Consider the following 24701-nt stretch of genomic DNA (forward strand, 5'->3'; position numbering starts at 1 on the left):
TCGACTGAATCGTTTAAAACCTCCGATAAACTGTTGATCTTAATGCTAAATAAAGTGGCAGACAAAATACTGCCTTGTGGGACACCCTGATCCTGATTGTAATGGTCAGACAGGGTTGAACCCACTCGGACTTGTGATAACTGTGATACTAAATGAGGTAAACGACCCCTCAAACCAAAATCATGTAAATCCTTTAAAATGCCATGCTTCCAGGTGGTATCGTACGCTTTCTCGAGATCAAAGAATATCTATACTGCATGTTGCTTATTTATTATAGCATTTTTAACAAAGGTTTCCAAACGTACCAAATGATCAATGGTTCTACGATTTTCCTGAAACCACATTGAATATTTGTAATAAGGTTATTGGTTTCAAGATACCAAGTTAATCTATTGTTTAACATTCGTTCCATGGTTTTACAGACACAACTCGTTAAAGAGATTGGTCTGTAATTAGATGGATCAGTATGATCCCGGCCAGGTTTTGGAATGGGGACAACAATGGCATTACGTCACGAATTCGGGAAATTCCCTGAAGTCCATATTGTGTCAAAAATATACAAAAGTGTTTCCAAACATGATTCAGGTAAATGTTTCAAAAGCTGATAGTGTATATTATCAGCCCCTGTTGCTGTATCATCAGCTTGTTCAAGGGCGATACGTAGCTCATGTAGTGAAAATAATTCGTTGTAGTGTTAACCATTATTTGAGTAAAAATTAATTCTTTTCTTCTCCTGTTGTTTCTGGTGTTTCTGAAACTCAGTGACATAATTGGATGAAGACGAATGTTTGGCGAGAGTTTCACCAAGCTTATTGGCAATGCCAGCCTTATCAGTAAAACTTTATCACCATCCTTTAAATGATGAACGGTAGATTTGGAACCTTTGCCCTTAATTCTTTCTATCATGGTCCACACCTTTGAAATTGGTGTGCGCGAATTTATTTTGGAAACATAGTTTTGCCAAAACTGACGCTTATAATGTTTAAATGCGCGTCGAGCCTTAGCATTTAACATTTTAACTTTGTCTAATTATGAACTGTAGGATGTCGTGGAAATTTATTTTTTTCGGCTTTTTTCCTACACTTCCTGGCCTGTTTACATTCGTTATTGAACCATGGTTTACGAATATGTGGAATTGCAGAGGACTGTGGAATTGTTCTGTCAGCGATGTCATTTAATATATCCGAAAAAGACTTTTTAGGATCTTCACTGTCCATAAAACGATTATGATTTAAGCGTTCAACACACATAGTCTCATGTAATGACCAATCAGCCCTGGCGAAGTTCCTTCTTGATAATGGAGGATCATCACCAGGATTGATTGTTTTGAGAATGGTGGGGAAATGATCACTCCCACATAAGTCATCATGGACCATCCATTCAAATTCATTAAATAAGGTTGATTCGGCGAGTGACAAATCCAGGGAAGAATATGTTCCCGTAGCTGGATGTAAATAGGTGGATGAATCGTTGTTAAATATACATAAAATATTACCTGAAATAAATTCCTCGAGGATTTTTCCCTTTATTATTAGTATGAACACTTCCCCAAAGCGGGTTGTGTGCGTTCAGATCACCCATGATAACACATGGTTTGGGAAGCTGATCATATAGATTTTGAAGATGTGATGGTCGAATATCGGAAGATGGAGGGATATACAAATTGCACAATATCAAAGCAATGTTTAGAGTCAGGCGAACAGCAACAGTTTGAAGATTTGTATTTAGAGTGACAGGGCTGTGTGTGACGTTCTTGTGAACCAAAATAGAAGCGCCTCCAGTTGCTCAATCTCCCGGAGGAGAAAAAGAATGATAATCGTTGTACTGTCTCAAAGTAAAGGTATCAGTAGTTTTTAAATATGTCTCTTGGAAACATAACGCTGCTGGCTGGAAGTCCTGTATCAGCAATTGCATTTCACTGAAATTATTTTCAGTCCTCTACAATTCCACTGCAGTATATGTGACAACTGTGTCATGGGGACTCAATGGGCGATCTTTCACGTGAATGTGAGGAGGAACTATTCTTCCGCCTGTCTTCAGAGGACAGAGTAACCTCCATGTCCAGAGATTCAAATGAGTTCTGTAAAGGAACCTCTGGAGATGAAGGGATGGTGATTGTTTCTTTTCTATTCAGTTGTTTCCTTTGTACTTTCCTATTGTTGAGTGAATAGGAACTGGCTGCTTAATAAACATTTGTGAGTGTATCTCAGGCTGACTCTCTGTCTGAGATGCAGACGTTGACTGGGTGACTGGGGATTTTGGTGGAGCGGCTGAAGCAACTGGTTTTTCAGTCTCGATCCAAGTCAGTTTGACAAGATACAGATGGTGTTGGCATAGATCGAGACACTGCTGCAGAATAAGTTATCATCGATGGAGTTGTTGACTGTGTTGTAAATAGCTTCTTTGCCTCCAAGTAAGATATGTTATTATGGCATTTCAATTTCATGATGTTAGATCCTTGTTGCCATACAGGGCAAGATTTTGATGATGCGGCATGGGTGCCATCGCGATTACAGCATCTGAAGTCTTTCTTCCAGTCAGAGCTCTCGTGGTTGTCACCACAACGATAACAAACCACAGAGTTTCGACATGAGTTGGAACCATGGCCGAATCGTTGACATTTGTACAGTCCGTTTGAGTCAGAAACGGACCGATGAAGTGCATTTTGATCATTGTACAAAATTGCCACAGAAATATAGATAGTACACATGTTTATCATTTACTAATACCCAACAGCTTTCTTATATTTGAAAATTTTCCGGACTCCACCAAAAATGTTGTTTAAGAAACTATCATCATTGAAAACGCAAAAGTTGTTATCTGTCGCGGCGGGGTGAAACCGCAGAAACGGAACGGCCAGTCATGGCGGGGGACATCTCAAAATCTATTCCGGGAGACCTGTCGGTTCCTCGTCCGTCGTAGTGTCATAGTCACGACTTAAACGGATGACAAGTGGTGCCACAGTTGCCTGTTGTAAGCCATCCCGAGACAAGTAACCTTGTTCAATGACGTTAACTACCTTGTTGATACAGTTTTGCCAAGTTTCAGTAGTGATTTTGTTAAGGGATTCTTTAACCAAAACCTCTACGTCACGTAATCTAAAAGTTGTGTTTGATCTGGCAACATCTCCTTTGACAATACCCCATATCATTTCAATGGGGTTAAGGTCACAGTGATAGGGTGGAAGTCGCAGAATATCGTGACCCTTACTTTTTATGTAACTGTAGAAACTGTAGAAAGGTTCACCTTTGTGGGTTTTGATGATCTCATATAGCTGAGGCTTCGTTGCCTTTGAAGGCTGTGCGATCTGAAATTTGTCGAGCCATGATATCATATCACCTTTTCGACTGTTCGATGTCGGGGCTTTACTGTCGGGGTCCTGCACGCTGTGGTATGGGGCATTGTCCATTACGATAAAAGACTTCTCTGGTAGAACTGGTACCAACTTGTTTTTAACCCAATCGAGGAAAATCGCACCATTCATCTTGGAATGGTACTCTTTGTTATCTGTGGACTTTGCACTGAATACCAAATCGCAGCCTGGGAGAAAGCCTTTGCTGGAGCAACCAGCATGGAGAATGATTAGTCTCTCTCCTTTCCCTAGAGGCAGCTTTCTACATGACCCCTTATCGCCCCCATCGGGTACCCACTGACTGCTGGCAGTGTGCGAGGCATTGACCCAGGTCTCGTCCAAGTACACTGGCTCGAACCCTTCCTCGCGCTTCTTCTTTATAACCCTGACAAAATTATTTCTCAAGCGAACGGTATGAGGGCGTTCACAGAGTACTGACCTATTCTCCCCCGAAATTTTCTTATGACGATACCCGAAAGAGTGTAAGAGTCGCCAGAGTGTGTACTTTGATACTCTGAGGTTGTGTTCTTGCTTCAAATGCTTTTTAAATAGTTTCAGCGACATGTATTTGTTTTCAGAATAGAGCTAGTTGATAGACTGCCTTACACGGTTCTTTTGAAAGTTGTCCAAATGTTTCAATTTGTGTGATTTTGACACGACCCCTACCTGCTTCGCATCACCCTCACAATGTTTGTGTTCCAGAACATTTGTCAGTACCCTTGCTGATACTCCTTAAGCTTTTGCTGCCCACTTACGGAATTTATTAATGGCATCAAATGGTTTGCCCCTTTTGGCTTCAGCACGAAAAAAATCGTACACTTTAATCATCAACTGTTTCACGTCAGCATTCAACTTCATTTTTCATCATGCATGTGTACCCCGTGCACGACGGGATAGAGACTGTTCCGTTTCTGCAGTTTCACCCCGCCACAACAGATAACAACTTTTGCGTTTTCAATGATGATAGTTTCTTAAACAACTTTTTTGGTGGAGTCCGGAAAATTTTCAAGTATAACAAAGCTGTTGGGTATAAGTAAATGATAAACATGTGTACTATTTATATTTCTGTGGCAATTTTGTACAATGATCAAAATGCACTTCATCGGTCCGTTTCTGACTCAAACGGACTGTAGCATCAGTGTGGATTGGGGACATACACCTCCACTCCGATATTGAAATAACCTGCTTTGATTGATGCTGGAACGGTTGAACAAGCAAATGTCCTGAGATACGTGTTTGTATTTACAGCGATACCATCTTTCTTTATTGTGAAGCGTTTGACTGCTGTAACCGCCTGTTCCTTCAACGCTGCAGTGATTTCCTGCAGTGATGTCAGACAGGCAACGAGCCCTGTCACGAACAATGCCTCGACAAGAGTTCAGTGTCCTGTGCACCGACACAGCAACCTCAACACTTGCAAATGTTTTGATCGATAACAAATTTAGAGATTGCTACCTCCGTGCACACTCCACAAGAAGTGAACCACTACGGAGCCGGGTGACGTTGTTAACCTCACCATAAATCCCAGATACAGCCGTTGAAATAGCGAATGGGTTAAGCTTGATTGGTAAAAAATCAGCCCAAGAATCATTGTTTGGAATAATGTTTCCACTTAGGAATAATGAGGATCTAAATCCTCAAAACGCCTTTTCTTCTCACTACGAGATGAACCAGAATGTAATAGTGCCATGATGAAAGGAAATGATTCAACACCCCTGCTGTCCACCCACCATGGAGTGTCAACAAGGACAGGGTAGATTTGCAGCGGATCTCCAGGATGCTAACACCAGGGATACAGGGGTGTTATACTCCAGCAAATATGACACGAATAGCTACATTTGTCTAATAGATCAGTTGTCAAGCTGGTTCGGCCCATAACAATAATCTAAAGACACATAGAATTTAGCGGTCAACATCAACAGATTGGCCCATGAGCAACCGCCTCCTGGCATAGGACTGTAGGCAATGTAACATCAGAATAATTTGTATATTGAGGATCAAACTATCTAAAGCCCCTAAATAGGAATATGTGCAAATTATCTATTTACCACGCACAGGCCTTGGCGTGACCAGCCGATTGATAGAACCGGGCCAGTTCTACCACCCGTCTAGTTGAAGTAAGGGGCGAAGTAGTGTGTTGGGCAAAAGGAATCCCGTCCTCCACTGACACAGGGGCGCAACCCACGGCAAACGGGTTGGTGGACCAAATATACCCCCGGGTCCACAACGGGGGTTGAAGAGCGTTTAGCGTTACCCAGCACCCACCACGAGGAGGTGGCTCTTCACGGGTGTCAACTGAAGGTAGCTCACCATACTAGAGTCCATGGGGACTTACAGTACATTTGGTTCCTGCATGGACCATAGCTGGATTTACACCATCCCTTCAGTTGTGAGCAATTGAGACACATCTAGCCATAAATTCAAAATACACATATGCTACGATTAAAAAAGGTGGAAAGTTTAAATTTACTATGACTGTCTTGGGACTTACGTACCCTCCCAGGAGGACAATAATTGTACAGTAATTTAACCTCCTTCGAGGATACAGCCACTAACAATCTGAGTTACTAATTCAAACTTCCAATCATAAATACAAATCATTTAACAAATCTAATTCTTTTAAAAATGCAATAATTAAATGAGAACTAATGTTATAAAAAAGATCCTTCATAGTTCGTGATTAAAAATAGTTATCCCTTGTGATGGAATATTCAACACAACCAAGCAAGACATGATCAAGCAGCTTGTGAGCAAGCATCATGTTGGCTCATTCTTATAATGTTTGATTAACTTTGCTCGCTAGTATATATTCACACCTGTGATTCTCTAGTGTTTTTAATGTCCATTGTCGACATCTTTTAATCCTCCAAATGTTTTTACTTTTTACAGTATAAATTGTTTTTGTAACGATATGGTTGAGATATTGCCGATCTGACGTTACATATTAACTCACTCACTATGAATGTTTGATACTTTCTTTTTGGTTTTGCATTCTGCTCGTGTAGCCCGTTGTCAATGGGAGTCTATGCAACCTGTTTAAGAGGCGACTAATTGGTTCGGGTGATCATTCTCTCAGACTTGGTTCATGGATGTCTTTGTATCCGTATTGCGTAGATCGATGCTCAGGGTGTCAATTACTGGAGTGTCTGGTCCAGTCTAACCTATTTACCTACTGCCGTCATATAGCTGGAAAATTGCAGAGTATGGCGTTAGTCAATAACAACACCACAAAAAAAGTGAAGGAACGATTTGCTTGACTATCTTGAGCCATTCATGAGCCTAAAGGTTCATCTCCTCTCTATCAGTGACTGTGTAAAGTATGCCACCTGACAACTCACGACTTTGTATGTAGATGGTTCTTAATGGTTTGAAAGACAGATCTTTATGTCAAACTCATGTTGGAAGACAAAATTGGTATCCATTATGATTTCACAAGGGTCAATTCCAACACACAGGCCCACATATATGTTCCATATATCATCTATAAATGCATACATTACATTAAAACAACTAGGGGTATTCCATTTTGCAAGCATACCCCTAGCCAATGCCAGTGCATATGAGAAAACGTAATGTATATCCATACAGATGAAACATATTCAAAGGAATGGAATAAATTGTCACATTTTCCCTTAATTTCTCTTCATCGTCTGTTTCCTCCTTGGCTTCATCATTTGCATTTTATCAATCTTGTAAATCCAATATCCCCTACTTTATTTAATGGTATATATCGTATGGCGTTCTGTAGTAGTGGTGGTGATTATTTTGCAGCATTGTGCGATTCCCGTGAAGATTGTATATTTGTCATCCACGCGGAGACACCTACCATCATTGAGGACAAGTCGGGCAGGGAATATTGACAATATGTAGGTCATGGCCAGTTCAGACCCGGACAGTGAAGCCCTGGGTGGTTCAGGCGAGGAAGATCCTACGGTCCATGGCGGCTCAGATCTACACGAGGAGGATCCTGGAAACCACTTGGCCATTGCCAGGCTGACTGATCGTGGACGTTTCTCTGAAGATCATTCGGCCATTGCCACGCCAAGGAGTCAGCCTTTTGTGTCCAATCCAGGGCGTGGTATGTGTGCAGTTTTTCTTCACTCTACCTTAGCGTCACATAGGTCTTACAAGCACTGTGTACTCCATTAATCATTCATTGCATTGCTATATATATTTGGCAGTTGGACTTTAGAGAACCTTGGTGTGTATAACACATGAGAGGCTACTCCATGTACTTTAGTAGTATATAGAATGGGGATTCTGTGACAGGCCGATTAAGAGCGTCATTATATATCTATTCTGCTTCCAGCCCCCAGTATAAATTTAACAATTTCGAGCAGAGACACCATTCGATGCACATCCCAGACCCCTATAGGAGCCTTAAAATCTGTAGGGTACCATGAGTTTCGGCAACCCCGGGCGGGAACGAGGACGAATCAACAGCCTGCAATACGTCCCCATAGACTACAAGCTGCAGACGGTGCCGGATCCTAAGCAGCCACCAGTTCTCCGGTCATAGAATGTGACAGGCCGACTAAGAGCGTCATGATATACCATTTCCGCTTCGAGCAGAGACACCATTCGATGCACAGCCCAGGCCAACTAAGAGCACTAATTTCACCACTGGTGGACCTCAGTGGTTTATGAGCGTGTGCCCGTACGCATAAGTCGTGACGCCATCAGTCGCGATCCACCTTTTGGTGTCCATGGGCAACAGCGACGTCTTGTTGAGGGTGATGCCGTAGATGTTGTGTTTGTCGCTTCTCAACACATTCATTCGGTGTTTGAACGTCTTATTCTTGAACAGAGCTTGTTTGAAGAGGACGTGCTTGATGTGTTGTTTCACCACGTATTTCTTGACCCCTTTTGCCTTTCGGATCTCACCCTTGTCAGCTTTCAAGATGGAGTACATCTTAGGCCTCAAGCCGAAGTATTCGGCGATGGGTGTGCCCGCTCATTCGTCCTTCATCTTGCCAAGGACGTTTTTGTTGATCGTGTTGTGTAGGGCATGGTCCTTGGGGTAATCGGTGGTGTTGTACAGGTGTATGTGTTTTGCCATGTCCTCGTACACGTCCTCGGTGTGTATATCTAGCAACAAGGAATCTGTGTCCGTGTACAGCAGCCAACATCGATCACCATATTGCTTCTTGAGCCGGTTGTAGTAGAAATCATACATGAGATGTTTGGACAGGTCGAGAATGCTCATCCCCACGTAGAGGGGTCGGTTGAGCTTGATGTGACTTTTGTTCATGTGCAGCACCGCCAAGTCGTTATCGAATAGCTTGCTTCGGTTGAAGGCCGGGCTAGCCATCACTTTTTCCTCTTGGTATGATCACACGAGTTTGACCGTCACCCGTTTTCTCAGGTTCTCCATCGTCTTACCAAACACCGAGTTGTTCATGAGCTTATACAATTATACATGTTCTTCTCGAAGTCACTGGTGGCCAGCTATCGCAGGTCCGTGTTCATTCTGATGTAGGGCTCCATCCAAGGACTTTGGGGAAACTTCAGCACCCTATAAATTTTGGTCAGTTTCATACCCAACGATAGGTACAGCTGCAGGTTGCGATTGTACACGACGTACAGTGTACTCTGTCAATACCGTCATCACTTGGGACCAAATAAAAATGCCGGTTTTGACAGAGTGCCGGTTTAGGCGGGTCAACTCACATCTTGCACGTTTTGCCGGCAGAGACATTTTGGCGATACTGACTATTACACTATTGACATTATACGATTTTACCTTAAATACCCTCGAATCAACTAAACTCTTGCTGGTTTTTTACAGTCAAACTGCCCATGTAAGTGACACGTACCACTCACTAATTAACAAGACACTGATTGACACTTCCCGTTCCTGAATAATCTTGGGAGTCAATACCCTCGAATCAACAACATGTAAACACTTGCTTGTTTTTACAGTCAAACTGCCCACTACATGTATTAATTACTCTATGTAAATGGTACGTACCACTCACTGATTAACAAGATACTGAGTCACAGCGAATTGTGTTGTTACATCATTTGGACCTAATTACATCAAAGGGTTACGCCGTCTTTCATGTACCGTTTTTTACAGAATCGTTTTCATAACAACTTGTTCGTTGGGACTGAAAAACAATGCCGATATCCTGAATAGACAGATGCCGATGTTTACAGATGTTTCTAAATGATAATAACGTGCATTTCTGCCCCGGGACTGAAACTTTGTGCCGATGTAGACAGAGTGCCGGTGTACTTGGTCTTGTTCATCAAGTTCAGGACGAGTTTTTCCACCCGAGCCAGGGTGTTCTCACCCAACAAGTCCCGCTGATAGTCGGACATCCAGTGTCGGCAGACCATCAACCGTTCGGGGGCCAGCGGGTAGCTGTTGTGAGCAGCATGCAATGACTCGGGATACTCCAGATCCACTTCGAGGATGTAATCCTTCCCCGAATCCGGCGCGATGCTCGTGATATTGATCTCATCATCCAACCACTCAAACCCACCCGTAGGCAGAGACTGACTCATAGCCCAGCCGTACAGGTTGTTGGCGTCGAGGTAGAGGAGATGATTGGTGGGCTTGCTAGAGTCTTAGCCTTCCATGTACCTATTGTTGGCTCTTGCGTACCGTTTGGCGGCCATGGAAATCCCATCTCGTAAACCTTTCTCGATGAACAGGTGCATGTCGTAATCATTGAGCAATTCCAGCTTAACTCCGGGTTTTCTTCAGCAGCGCATCCCACGATAGACCGGGGCTGGTGTAGTACCATGCAGGGTCGAGTTGATACTGTTTCAAACACGTCCTCCTAAACGTCTCGAACACATCGGCTAGCAGGAGCACGTCCGTTGTCAAGTACAGGTCATGGTAGTCACCCAGATTCTTACATCCCAGTTTCTCCCACCCGTTCTGCGCATGGTCGTAATCGTCTTGGGAGATATGGGATTCGGTCAGGCTGCTGTAAAATCGACCAATGGGAGGTAATCGGGTCTCGTCGAACTTAGACCAATCATCCATGTACTGGTAGGGTAACACACCCTTCCTCATCATCAGGGGCCGAGTCTCAGCGTTGGTGTATCAATCGGTGATGGGTAAGGTGTCATTGGCTTTGACCAAACTATCGAGCGATGAAAGGAGGAACTGACTGCTGTCAATGAATCTCAGACCGTTGAGCAAGAACGAGATGTATTTTTCCATGTTGTTGGGGATGCACTTGATATCACCATCGACCTTCGAGATGGCCTGCATGATCAGGTGGCCATCATACTCTCTCAGATTGTGGAAGACCACGGGGATGTTGATTGTTTTAGGGTTGATTCTAAGATGGAGATTGCATGCGTTATGGGCGGCACCTCGGTACCGGCCGGTAATGTCGCAGTGATCTCTCACAACATCCCCATTCAGCGGCCCCTGACATATGTGGCAATCCTCAGCACGCTTGTGCGACTTGGTCTTTCGGCGTCATGCGCATGGGGGCAGCGGTGTACAGCCTTTTCCTAATGATTTTCTCTTCCTGTTGCAAACACATCAGGAATCGTTCGGCTGCTCTAGGACCTCGGTAGATGACTGGAGCGTTCGTGTGTCCATCGCATCGGACGACCACGTACCCGAACCCGCAGGGTTGGTGTTCTTGGGTCTTGCACGTAAAACTTTGCTCAGTGTTGGGCACGTCATGGTCGACCCATTTGATGAGGGCTTCGAAGTCTGCGTAGATCATGTAAGGCACAGGCATCTGATGTTTGTGGTTGGTGAATTTCAAGATGTTGTCGCCTTCCTTAGGCATGTCAATTCGGATCGCCGTCTCTCCTACGCCTAGGCAATCCCCCTGGTGCGCTTGCAGCAGGTCGGCTCGCGTAAAACCGTGCAGACATCGTTCGCAGAAGTGTTTCTTTCTCTGTGCATGGATTGATCGTGCAACAGCCGGCTCAGATTTTTTATTGCCGTGTAGTGATACTGGCCGTCTTTTTCGATGAGGAATATATTGGTGCTACACACGGTTTTATCACCCACAGGGCTTATCCTATGCACGATGGTTTTGTCGCCTTTGTGGCCGAACACGTTGACGGCCACCTTGTTTTGCTTTTCGAATTGTGCCCAGTAGGAGATGGGTGTTAAGCGTTCTACACCCGTGAAGTCGAACACGGATTCTTCGATCAATGGATAGCTGGAACGCCTGCCCGGATTACCCGTTGGTTCATGCGTAGCAGCTATGACCGCCACCACCCCACAGTAATCGTTAACATCGTCGCCTTGTGGTTTTGTGGTAAACGAGGGCCTTTTGGCCTTGAAATGCTTGGGCACCGGTATGTGCGACCCACCTTTGAGCGGCATGTAGTTCGCTATGTCGAGATAAACGGTGTTGATCCAGAGCCCATATGGGTATATCTCTCCAACGACTCTTGTATTTTCTGCAACGATGCATTGGGTTAGGGCTTCCTGTTTGACTCTGAAATAAGGTGCAACGTACTCAGTACTGCCGTCCGTATTCTGCTTTTGGAGCTCCATTTTCATCGATAGTTGGTACTTGATGCTTTTCAAGTCGCCTAGTTCTTTGCGGAGTTTACTAGCGATGGGGGCTTTGACTGTACCGGTATCGATATTGGAATCAACCGTCTTTATCCAGCCCCAGAGATACTTGCCCACGGCATGCTCCATCTGCACCAATCTCAACTCGACTGGCCTGGTGTCTTCCAGCAAGGTGATCAGCTCGGCTTTTCTCATGCGTGAATAACCCTTCAATCCATGTTCTTTAGCTCGGAGTTTGTTGTCTCACACGGTAGGGGGCTTGGTATATTTCATATCGAGCAAGGTGAGCAGTTGGGGTTTGTTCATGCGGGAATAGCCCCTCAGTAAAAGACTTTTGGCGAGAGCTTTGAGTTCACTAACGGTAGTCATGGTGTATACCTTAAGCGGAGCCAAATTTTTAATAGGGTGTTTTCAATGTGCAGATAAACCTGTCAGCCTTTAAAAAATGAAGCGCCCCTTAAACTTTCGTCCTGAGCAGCCGGTTACGTTCGTTGAGGTAATCTTTCTTCTAATCATAAATAAGTTGGTTTCGAACTACGTCCCTCCCATGGTCTTTGCACAGCCCATAATGTCCTTTGACCCCTATACCGCATATTTTGTATACGTAATTGACATGACCCTTTCTCACACAGTGGGCATGCGAGTGGCAATATTCAGTCATACTGCGTTTGCCGCAGGTTGGATACCCAGACGGGTGTCTTCTTGTTTCTCTTCTGTTTCTTCCAGGACTTCGTCATTGTCATCATCCTTGTCCAACCTCGACAGGATGTCAACCAACAAATTCGTGGTAGTCGACGATGTATTCGCGGTTTGCTCCACACGAGTCTCGAGACTCCCCAGGCGATCGTAGAAGTCCTGGATGGTTGGTAACATACTACCAGGTATTGTTACTTTGGATCTATCCCGAGTCACCTTTTGTGGTCCGTCGACCGGCAACGATACTTGTGGGTTGTCGATTGGCAACGATACTTCTGGTTCTTTGATTGGTGGTATGCTTTCCTCGATCCAATCTCTCCATATGTCATAGAGTCTTGTGGACCCAATACCGAAGGGCTTTTTAACCTCGTTTGCTGGGAGCACCCCTCGAAGGGAGCGTATTTCTTGGATCTTATCCAAAGGTAAATCTCCTTTGTGTGGCATGGTTGTTTTTTCCTAGGCATATATATACCCATACTTCCTATATGCCTATATGGGAATCCCAATCCTCTCCCAGGAATCCCAATCCTCTCCCAGTAATCCCAATCCTCCCAGGATCCCAATCCTCCCAAGGAATCCCAACCTTTCTCAGGAAACTCTTAGCAATGCTTAGCAATGCTTAGCAAATGTTTAGCAAATGCTTAGCAAACCTCTAGGTTCTGTCTAGTGTGCCCAGTTTGTCTAGTCTGCTTCTAGTGTGCCCTAGTTTCCCATATAGACAACATTTTGCGAATGTAGATATATTGCGCAACCAAATGCCTCCAAAAAGACAACTATTGCAAGACCAAGTGGAGGAGATTCGCAAGATGCTAGGAAAAGCCCCAGCACAAGAAACGAGACAACGATTCGGCATCGGTTCCAATCGACTACGCAAAATATGGAATACAGCCATGGAACCGCCTGGAGAGAAAGCGTCGACCACCAACACAGACGCATTGCCTGCTGCCACTAGCGAGGCGTCTGCTGGCAGCGTATTGCCCGCTAGAGAGAGTGTATTGCCCGCTGCAGAGCTGACTGTGCCCACCGTCCAGGACTTCTACGACCGCTTGGGGAGGCTCATGTGGAGAAACCTGCGGTGATGTCGGCTCGTGTGGTGTACATCGAATTGTGTCTCTGCTCGAAATCATAGAGGTGCATGGGATCTACATCGAATTGTGTCTCTGCTCGAAATCGTAGAGGTGCATGCCGGGGGTCTGGGTTGTACATCGAATGGTGTCTCTGCTTGAAATCGTAGAGGTGCATGGGTTGGGCAGCGAATGGTGTCTCTGCTCGAAATTGTTAATTTATACTTGTGAGTGGGATTGGCATATAATAAGAATCCCCATTCTATGACCGGAGAACTGGTGGCTGCTTAGGATCCTGCACCGTCTACGGCTTGTAGTCTTTGGGGACATATTGCAGGCTGTTGATTCGTCCTCGTTCCCGCCCCTGGTTGCCGAAACTCATGGTACCCTACAGATTTTAAGGCTCCTATAGGGGTCTGGGATGTGCATCGAATGGTGTCTCTGCTCGAAATTGTTAATGAATACTGGGGCTGGAAGCGGAATAGATATATAATGACGCTCTTAATCGGCCTGTCACGGAATCCCCATTCTATATACTACTACTTTCGAAGAACACCCGTGAAAACCTGGGTTAGAATTGATCTCCAGAAAACATGCTTGTCGTATGAGGCTACTAACGGGATCGGGTGGTCAGACTCGCTGACTTGGTTGACACATGCCATTGTATTCCGATTACGTCGATCGATGCTCATGCTGTTAATCACTGGATTGTCTGGTCCAGGCTGGATTATTTACAGACCACCGTCATATAGATAGAATATTGCTGAGTGCAGCGTGAAACGTAACCCACTCAGTTCAAAGAAACCTTCGTTAGAGAGCTACAGATATTCCAGATTACATGATATGGAACACATACGTATTGCAAATCCCAATAATTAGTAAATGCAAAATGGAGCCCACTATGACTTAACACGTTGCTTGGTATCAAACTGTCAGTAATCGTACAATATTTAAAGGGCACATATATAAATCTTTGTTTACCTTGTCATATAAGGTTAACACATTCTGCAAACTGAATGGAACATAAAACAGTGGGTATTCATTGGTGGTGTCAGAGACATTTATACAGAGACATTTGGCCTGATCAATGAGCAGACTCTACATGGCATCTTGCTGCTCTTGGTTATTGATTTGTACCAGTGACTTACAGGAAGAGACTGACATTAACGTGGTCCAGTTTGAATCATACACTCAAATACTAGTAAAAACAACTGCAGCTCTCTTTATACTGTATCAATGAAGCTTGTTGTTGAACATTAGCATGGATTTGTTGCCAGGTGGTTCTGCCTCCGCTTTCATAGTTTCCAACTCGAAGTACGTGAATATTTCCACTGGACAGACAGTTCCCGGGACGGTCGGAGATGGTGAGTCAATAGCAGACCAAGCCAAGCCTTGATTACACATTTGCAAACTTTCAATGAAAATTCTATACAAATAAATGTTAAAACAATCAAAATACCCAGATGGGACTCAGGTAGAATATGTGCCTTCGGCATGCTATTACAAGTCATAGAGGCAAACCCATGAGAAACTGTGAAACTGAATGAGTAAGAACTTCATCCTATGCATTCTGTAAGAGGCAGTTAAATGGTTGTGCTCATTTCGACTTGCTTGACAGCGTTGTTTGTAACACATCACAAGTATTTACTTACAGACTGTCGTTATACAGCTTGACTATTTTTAACTTTGATATTAAACACCCCGCACAAAGGGATTTGTCAAAGCATCTGTATAACTCTGGTGCTAAGGGTATCTCAAATACCACTTATGTTTTGCAATCAGAACATAGTAGTAAAAGGCAAAATGCAAAATATTTCAATACGTTAAAAAATGTTTTGCAATCAGAACAAAGCAGTAAAAGACAAAAAGCAAAATATTTCGATAAGTTACAAACATATAAATGATCCAGAAAATGACTATTTGACAACCTTTTCTTATCATACACTGATATTCATGATCTTTTGAGCATAAATTACACGGCGCTATTTTGCACTCATCACATCACAATCTTAAGTAGGCAACTCTGGCCTGATTATGGTTAAATTGTATGTGTATTTTAGTTTACATTAATTACCCACGTTAACGACTTCAACATCAGTATAATAAGCACAACACATGTATGTTTACACAATGTCGTATTTGTCCACAGGTACTCTCGAACTTCTTCTAAAAGAAGCCAAGAAAACATTTGTTGAAACAGATGTCTACAGACAGGTGAAGCGTAAACTTGAAACGTTTGGTTACGTGACAATCTGTGGTGCCTCAGGAGAAGGGAAGACCACAATGGCTCTGATATTGAGTTCACAGTACAGAAACCGAGGTTACCAGGTCGTGTTTGTGGAAAGCATTGACAAGTTTGATTTGGACATCTGCCTCAGTTCTACTCCAAGAGTATTTCTCATCATCGATGACATGTTTGGTACTGTAGGCTTGTCCACTAATGTTCTACTGATCAAATCATTTCTTAAAAATCTTCTTCTCCATTTGGAACACTGCAAGCAGGCCCTGAAACAAATTCAGTCAGTTAGGAAAGAGGAAAGTAAACACAAGCAGGATGATGAAAGAAAAATTCAAAGAAAGGATATTCGTGTTATATTCACAACAAAGTCATACAACTTTCATGGCGGACTTGCACAACTGCACTTTGTTTGTTTTCCTCTGTTTGAGGAACAAGCAGTGATGAATATAACCTTACACAGTCTTTCCCCAGCAGAGGAACAGGAAATATATGAGAGACATAAGAACATACCAGAGGACAGTTCCAAAGGTAATCTACCCGAATACAGTGATTTGGAAATACCTTCAAAATTATTTGGATTCCCGCTCATATGTAAACTTTGTACTTTTTCAAACAATCCTAGAAAGCTTTTCAAAGAACCATTGTCTTATTTGAGAGGGGAACTCACTGACATAATCGGTGCTATGAATGATCGATCTGCAGTGTTTGTCCTGATGTTACTTTGTGAAGGCAGATTACAACTGACAAAGTTAGAAAGTGATGATGCAGACCAGGAGTTGGATGAGAAAGTCAACAATGTGATACGTCTAATACCTACAGCTACACGCTCGGGGATGTGTCAAGCAGCACGTAGTTTCAGAGGTACATTTTTCACAAGAGGAGACACTGTTGCCTTTGCTCATTCTTCAATCTATGATGCATGTGCATGTGTTGTATATAATAGCATCAACCCAAGCTTTGTTTTGAAGAACTGCAGTGATGTCTTTCTGTATGAGCGAGTACACCAAGAAACTGTTAAAGAAACCAAAGTTGATGATAATCTTCATTTTATTTTCATTTCCGAAGACTATTATGATCTTCTGTCCACACGGTTTGCAAATGCTATAAAGCAAGGAAAGTTTTCAAAGTCAGTAACACATCCAATCCTCAAGCACAGCAATCTAGCTGAACAACTTCTTAAAAGTCTGACCATTGGTGAGACGAAACACAACACAAATGATTCAGTGGAGCATGCATGGATTCACCAAAGAGAAAAAGGAAAGTGTTTCTTGTATTGGGCTGTTCTGGGACATAATCCACAGTTGGTTACACATGTGGAGACTCAAACTGGAGAAGTGTTCACAGATGACGAGATCACAGAAGCTATGGAAGGCTGTGCTCAAACAAACAAGGTGACGTTACTGCAATGGCTACTCTCAAAGACCGATGGACAGGATTGGACTAATAAACTGGACAGACTGCTGTTGTCTGCAGCAGAAAATGGCAGTACTGAAACACTTTTGTATCTGCTGAAAGCTGGAGCCAGTCTCCATACCTCTGACTCCAGGATGCAAAACATTTTCCATTTGGTGTGTAAATCACAACACGAAGACACACTTCGGGCACTGTTAAATACACAGTCAAATACAGATATTTTAAACAGGGTTGATGTGAATGGCTACACTCCTCTACTGGTTGCAGCAAAAACAGGATCAGAGGAATGTTTCAAACAGCTGGTATCGATCTCAAATTTGGATGTTCAGGACATGGATGGTGATGGTGTTTTACACCTTGCTTGTCAAGGAGGAACCATTTCCATTGTTAGGCAACTGCTACCTTCAGTCAGCATTGACAAAAGAAACATGAATGGCTGGACGTCAATCATGTTGGCAGCATTCATGGGACACAAAAAGGTGTTTGACTACCTCGAATCAAACGGGGCGGACCTGTCTATGCTTGATACATTTGGTGATAGTGTACTTCACCTTGCCTGTGAGGGAGGAAACATGGCTTTGGTTGAACATCTGGTATCAGATTCTAATATCAACCTCAAAGGCGATGAAGGAAGGACACCAATCATGGCTGCAGCCTTTAGTGGACACAAAAGCCTGTTTGACCTCCTGGAATCAAAGGGGGCAGACCTCACTCTGCTTGATACATTTGGTGATAGTGTACTTCACCTTGCCTGTCAGGGAGGCAACACGGCTTTGGTTGATCATCTGGTGTCCAATTCTGATATTAACCTCAAAGGCAAAATGGGAAGGACACCAATCATGGCTGCAGCTCTCAAAGGACACAAAAGCGTGTTTGACCTCCTTGAATCAAAGGGGGCAGACCTCTCTATGCTTGATACATTTGGTGATAGTTTACTTCACCTTGCCTGTCAGGGAGGCAACACGGCTTTGGTTGATCATCTGGTGTCCAATTCTGATATTAACCTCAAAGGCAAAATGGGAAGGACACCAATCATGGCTGCAGCTCTCAAAGGACACAAAAGCGTGTTTAACCGCCTTGAATCAAAGGGGGCAGACCTCTCTCTGCTTGATACATTTGGTGATAGTGTACTTCACCTTGCCTGTGAGGGAGGAAACATGGCTTTGGTTGAACATCTGGTGTCAGATTCTAATATCAACCTCAAAGGCGATAATGGAAGGACACCAATCATGGCTGCAGCTTTCGATGGACACAAAAGTGTGTTTGACTTCCTCGAATCAAAGGGGGCAGACCTCTCTATGCTTGATGCATTTGGTGATAGTGTACTTCACCTTGCCTGTGAGGGAGGAAACATGGCTTTGGTTGAACATATGTTTGCAGATTCTAATATAAACCTCAAAGGCCGTAATGGAAGGACACCAATCATGGCTGCAGCTCCCAAAGGACACAAAAGCGTGTTTGACTTCCTCGAATCAAAGGGCGCAGACCTCTCTATGCTTGATACATTTGGTGATAGTGTACTTCACCTTGCCTGTGAGGGAGGAAACATGGCTTTGGTTGAACATCTGTTTGCAGATTCTAATATAAACCTCAAAGGCCGTAATGGAAGGACACCAATCATGGCTGCAGCTTTCAATGGACACAAAAGTGTGTTTGACTTCCTAGAATCAAAGGGTGCAGACCTCTCTATGCTTGATACATTTGGTGATAGTGTACTTCACCTTGCCTGTGAGGGAGGCAACACAGCTTTGGTTGATCATCTGGTGTCCAATTCTGATATTAACCTCAAAGGCAAAATGGGAAGGACACCAATCATGGCTGCAGCTCCCAAAGGACACAAAAGCGTGTTTGACTTCCTCGAATCAAAGGGCGCAGACCTCTCTATGCTTGATACATTTGGTGATAGTGTACTTCACCTTGCCTGTCAGGGAGGAAACACAGCTTTGGTTGAACATCTGTTTTCAGATTCTAATATAAACCTCAAAGGCGATGAAGGAAGGACACCAATAATGGTTGCAGCTTTCTATGGACACAAAAGTGTGTTTGACTTCCTAGAATCAAAGGGGGCAGACCTCTCTATGCTTGATACATTTGGTGATAGTGTACTTCACCTTGCCTGTGAGGGAAGCAACACAGCTTTGGTTGATCATCTGGTGTCCAATTCTGATATTAACCTCAAAGGCAAAATGGGAAGGACACCAATCATGGCTGCAGCTCCCAAAGGACACAAAAGCCTGTTTGACTTCCTTGAATCAAAGGGGGCAGATCTCTCTATGCTTGATACATTTGGTGATAGTGTACTTCACCTTGCCTGTGAGGGAGGCAACACGGCTTTGGTTGAACATCTGGTGTCCAATTCTGATATTAACCTCAAAGGCAAAATGCAAAGGACACCAATCATGGCTGCAGCTCTCAAAGGACACAGAAGCGTGTTTGCCTTCCTGGAATCAAAGGGGGCAGACCTCTCTATGCTTGATACATGTGGCAATAGTGTACTTCACCTTGCCTGTGAGGGAGGAAACATGGCTTTGGTTGAACATCTGGTGTCAGATTCTAATATCAACCTCAAAGGCGATAATGGAAGGACACCAATCATGGCTGCAGCTTTCGATGGACACAAAAGTGTGTTTGACTTCCTCGAATCAAAGGGTGCAGACCTCTCTATGCTTGATACATTTGGTGATAGTGTACTTCACCTTGCCTGTAAGGGAGGAAACATGGCTTTGGTTGAACATCTGTTTGCAGATTCTAATATAAACCTCAAAGGCGATGATGGAAGGACACCAATAATGGCTGCAGCTTTCTATGGAGACAAAAGTGTGTTTGACTTCCTCGAATCAAAGGGGGCAGACCTCTATATGCTTGATACATTTGGTGATAGTGTACTTCACCTTGCCTGTGAGGGAGGAAACATGGCTTTGGTTGAACATCTGTTTGCAGATTCTAATATAAACCTCAAAGGCCGTAATGGAAGGACACCAATCATGGCTGCAGCTTTCTATGGACACAAAAGTGTGTTTGACTTCCTCGAATCAAAGGGGGCAGACCTCTCTATGCTTGATACATTTGGTGATAGTGTACTTCACCTTGCCTGTCAGGGAGGAAACACGGCTTTGGTTGAACATCTGTTTTCAGATTCTAATATCAACCTCAAAGGCGATGAAGGAAGGACACCAATCATGGCTGCAGCTTTCCATGGACACAAAAGTGTGTTTGACTTCCTCAAATCAAAGGGGGCAGACATCTCTATGCTTGATACATCTGGTGATAGTTTACTTCACCTTGCCTGTCAGGGAGGAAACACGGCTTTGGTTGAACATCTGTTTTCAGATTCTAATATCAACCTCAAAGGCGATGAAGGAAGGACACCAATCATGGCTGCAGCTTTCTATGGACACAAAAGTGTGTTTGACTTCCTCGAATCAAAGGGGGCAGACCTCTCTATGCTTGATACATTTGGTGATAGTGTACTTCACCTTGCCTGTGAGGGAGGAAACATGGCTTTGGTTGAACATCTGTTTGCAGATTCTAATATAAACCTCAAAGGCCGTAATGGAAGGACACCAATCATGGTTGCGGCTTTCAATGGACACAAAAGTGTGTTTGATCTCCTGGAATCAAAGGGGGCAGACCTCTCTATGCTTGATACATCTGGTGATGGTGTACTTCACTTTGCCTGTCAGGGAGGAAACACAGCTTTGGTTGATCATCTGGTGTCCAATTCTGATATTAACCTTTAAGGGCAAAATGGGAAGGACACCAATCATGGCTGCAGCCTTTAGTGGACACAAAAGCCTGTTTGACTTCCTTGAATCAAAGGGGGCAGACCTCTCTATGCTTGATACATTTGGTGATAGTGTACTTCACCTTGCCTGTCAGGGAGGCAACACGGCTTTGGTTGATCATCTGGTGTCCAATTCTGATATTAACCTCAAAGGCAAAATGGGAAGGCCACCAATCATGGCTGCAGCTCCCTAAGGACACAAAAGCCTGTTTGACTTCCTTGAATCAAAGGGGGCAGACCTCTCTCTGCTTGATACATTTGGTGATAGTGTACTTCACCTTGCCTGTGAGGGAGGCAACACAGCTTTGGTTGATCATCTGGTGTCCAATTCTGATATTAACCTCAAAGGCAAAATGGGAAGGACACCAATCATGGCTGCAGCTCCCAAAGGACACAAAAGCGTGTTTGACTTCCTCGAATCAAAGGGCGCAGACCTCTCTATGCTTGATACATTTGGTGATAGTGTACTTCACCTTGCCTGTCAGGGAGGAAACACAGCTTTGGTTGAACATCTGTTTTCAGATTCTAATATAAACCTCAAAGGCGATAATGGAAGGACACCAATCATGGCTGCAGCTTTCGATGGACACAAAAGTGTGTTTGACTTCCTCGAATCAAAGGGGGCAGACCTCTCTATGCTTGATACATTTGGTGATAGTGTACTTCACCTTGCCTGTGAGGGAGGAAACATGGCTTTGGTTGAACATCTGTTTGCAGATTCTAATATCAACCTCAAAGGCGATGATGGAAGGACACCAATAATGGCTGCAGCTTTCGATGGACACAAAAGTGTGTTTGACTTCCTCGAATCAAAGGGGCCAGACATCTCTATGCTTGATACATCTGGTGATAGTGTACTTCACCTTGCCTGTCAGGGAGGAAACACGGCTTTGGTTGAACATCTGTTTTCAGATTCTAATATCAACCTCAAAGGCGATGAAGGAAGGACACCAATCATGGCTGCAGCTTTCTATGGACACAAAAGTGTGTTTGACTTCCTCGAATCAAAGGGGCCAGACATCTCTATGCTTGATACATTTGGTGATAGTGTACTTCACCTTGCCTGTGAGGGAGGAAACATGGCTTTGGTTGATCATCTGGTGTCAGATTCTAATATCAACCTCAAAGGCGGTAATGGAAGGACACCAATCATGGTTGCGGCTTTCAATGGACACAAAAGTGTGTTTGATCTCCTGGAATCAAAGGGGACAGACCTCTCTATGCTTGATACATTTGGTGATAGTGTACTTCACCTTGCCTGTCAGGGAGGCAACACAGCTTTGGTTGATCATCTGGTGTCCAATTCTGATATTAACCTTTAAGGGCAAAATGGGAAGGACACAATCATGGCTGCAGCCTTTAGTGGACACAAAAGCCTGTTTGACTTCCTGGAATCAAAGGGGGCAGACCTCACTCTGCTTGATACATTTGGTGATAGTGTACTTCACCTTGCCTGTGAGGGAGGCAACACGGCTTTGGTTGATCATCTGGTGTCCAATTCTGATATTAACCTCAAAGGCAAAATGGGAAGGACACCAATCATGGCTGCAGCTCTCAAAGGACACAAAAGCGTGTTTGACCTCCTTGAATCAAAGGGGGCAGACCTCTCTATGCTTGATACATTTGGTGATAGTGTACTTCATCTTGCCTGTGAGGGAGGCAACACAGCTTTGGTTGATCATCTGGTCCAATTCTGATATTAACCTCAAAGGCAAAATGGAAAGGACACCAATCATGGCTGCAGCTCTCAAAGGACACAGAAGCGTGTTTGCCTTCCTGGAATCAAAGGGGGCAGACCTCTCTATGCTTGATACATGTGGCAATAGTGTACTTCACCTTGCCTGTGAGGGAGGAAACATGGCTTTGGTTGAACATCTGGTGTCAGATTCTAATATCAACCTCAAAGGCGATAATGGAAGGACACCAATCATGGCTGCAGCTTTCGATGGACACAAAAGTGTGTTTGACTTCCTCGAATCAAAGGGGGCAGACCTCTCTATGCTTGATACATTTGGTGATAGTGTACTTCACCTTGCCTGTCAGGGAGGAAACACGACTTTGGTTGAACATCTGTTTTCAGATTCTAATATCAACCTCAAAGGCGATGAAGGAAGGACACCAATCATGGCTGCAGCTTTCTATGGACAGAAAAGTGTGTTTGACTTCCTAGAATCAAAGGGGCCAGACATCTCTATGCTTGATACATTTGGTGATAGTGTACTTCACCTTGCCTGTCAGGGAGGAAACACGGCTTTGGTTGAACATCTGTTTTCAGATTCTAATATCAACCTCAAAGGCGATGAAGGAAGGACACCAATCATGGCTGCAGCTTTCTATGGACACAAAAGTGTGTTTGACTTCCTAGAATCAAAGGGGGCAGACCTCTCTATGCTTGATACATTTGGTGATAGTGTACTTCACCTTGCCTGTGAGGGAGGAAACACAGCTTTGGCTGATCATCTGGTGTCAGATTCTAATATCAACCTCAAAGGCGGTAATGGAAGGACACCAATCATGGTTGCGGCTTTCAATGGACACAAAAGTGTGTTTGATCTCCTGGAATCAAAGGGGACAGACCTCTCTATGCTTGATACATTTGGTGATAGTGTACTTCACCTTGCCTGTCAGGGAGGCAACACAGCTTTGGTTGATCATCTGGTGTCCAATTCTGATATTAACCTTTAAGGGCAAAATGGGAAGGACACAATCATGGCTGCAGCCTTTAGTGGACACAAAAGCCTGTTTGACTTCCTGGAATCAAAGGGGGCAGACCTCACTCTGCTTGATACATTTGGTGATAGTGTACTTCACCTTGCCTGTCAGGGAGGCAACACGGCTTTGGTTGATCATCTGGTGTCCAATTCTGATATTAACCTCAAAGGCAAAATGGGAAGGACACCAATCATGGCTGCAGCTCTCAAAGGACACAAAAGCGTGTTTGACCTCCTTGAATCAAAGGGGGCAGACCTCTCTATGCTTGATACATTTGGTGATAGTGTACTTCATCTTGCCTGTGAGGGAGGCAACACAGCTTTGGTTGATCATCTGGTCCAATTCTGATATTAACCTCAAAGGCAAAATGGAAAGGACACCAATCATGGCTGCAGCTCTCAAAGGACACAGAAGCGTGTTTGCCTTCCTGGAATCAAAGGGGGCAGACCTCTCTATGCTTGATACATGTGGCAATAGTGTACTTCACCTTGCCTGTGAGGGAGGAAACATGGCTTTGGTTGAACATCTGTTTGCAGATTCTAATATAAACCTCAAAGGCGATGATGGAAGGACACCAATCATGGCTGCAGCTTTCGATGGACACAAAAGTGTGTTTGACTTCCTCGAATCAAAGGGGCCAGACATCTCTATGCTTGATACATCTGGTGATAGTGTACTTCACCTTGCCTGTCAGGGAGGAAACACGGCTTTGGTTGAACATCTGTTTTCAGATTCTAATATCAACCTCAAAGGCGATGAAGGAAGGACACCAATCATGGCTGCAGCTTTCTATGGACACAAAAGTGTGTTTGACTTCCTAGAATCAAAGGGGGCAGACCTCTCTATGCTTGATACATTTGGTGATAGTGTACTTCACCTTGCCTGTGAGGGAGGAAACACAGCTTTGGTTGATCATCTGGTGTCAGATTCTAATA

The 24701-nt window shown here is 44.0% G+C and overlaps 2 protein-coding genes and 2 long non-coding RNA genes across 5 annotated transcripts; 2 read left to right on the forward strand and 2 right to left on the reverse strand.

Moving 5' to 3' along the window:
• Positions 1–18451: 18451 nt before the first annotated feature.
• LOC124269882 lies at positions 18452–21642 on the reverse strand. 2 transcript variants are annotated; one of them, XR_006896634.1, is made up of 3 exons: positions 21396–21565; positions 19055–19249; positions 18452–18469 (listed from the first exon to the last, which is right to left on the reverse strand). It is a non-coding gene; the product is annotated as an uncharacterized LOC124269882 (long non-coding RNA). The 2 variants fall into 2 exon arrangements; XR_006896633.1 differs by lacking the exon at positions 18452–18469 and having other exon boundaries at positions 18843–19249; positions 21396–21642.
• On the forward strand, positions 18600–21248 carry LOC124269880 (serine/threonine-protein phosphatase 6 regulatory ankyrin repeat subunit C-like). The gene is made up of 2 exons (XM_046704929.1): positions 18600–19274; positions 21031–21248. The coding sequence occupies exons 1-2, from the start codon at positions 18623–18625 to the stop codon at positions 21246–21248; spliced, it is 870 nt and encodes a 289-aa protein (XP_046560885.1). The 5' UTR covers positions 18600–18622.
• LOC124269884 lies at positions 19296–19904 on the reverse strand. Its single transcript, XR_006896636.1, has 2 exons — positions 19772–19904; positions 19296–19381 (listed from the first exon to the last, which is right to left on the reverse strand). It is a non-coding gene; the product is annotated as an uncharacterized LOC124269884 (long non-coding RNA).
• Positions 21643–21815: 173 nt separating the features above from the next.
• On the forward strand, positions 21816–22751 carry LOC124269879 (putative ankyrin repeat protein RF_0381). Its single transcript, XM_046704928.1, has 2 exons — positions 21816–22208; positions 22404–22751. The coding sequence occupies exons 1-2, from the start codon at positions 21816–21818 to the stop codon at positions 22749–22751; spliced, it is 741 nt and encodes a 246-aa protein (XP_046560884.1).
• The last annotated feature ends 1950 nt before the right edge of the window (positions 22752–24701 follow it).

The sequence above is a fragment of the Haliotis rubra genome, unplaced genomic scaffold, assembly GCF_003918875.1.
Source record: "Haliotis rubra isolate DU_JTF1 unplaced genomic scaffold, ASM391887v1 Scf1484, whole genome shotgun sequence".
NCBI classification, from domain to species: domain Eukaryota; kingdom Metazoa; phylum Mollusca; class Gastropoda; order Lepetellida; family Haliotidae; genus Haliotis; species Haliotis rubra.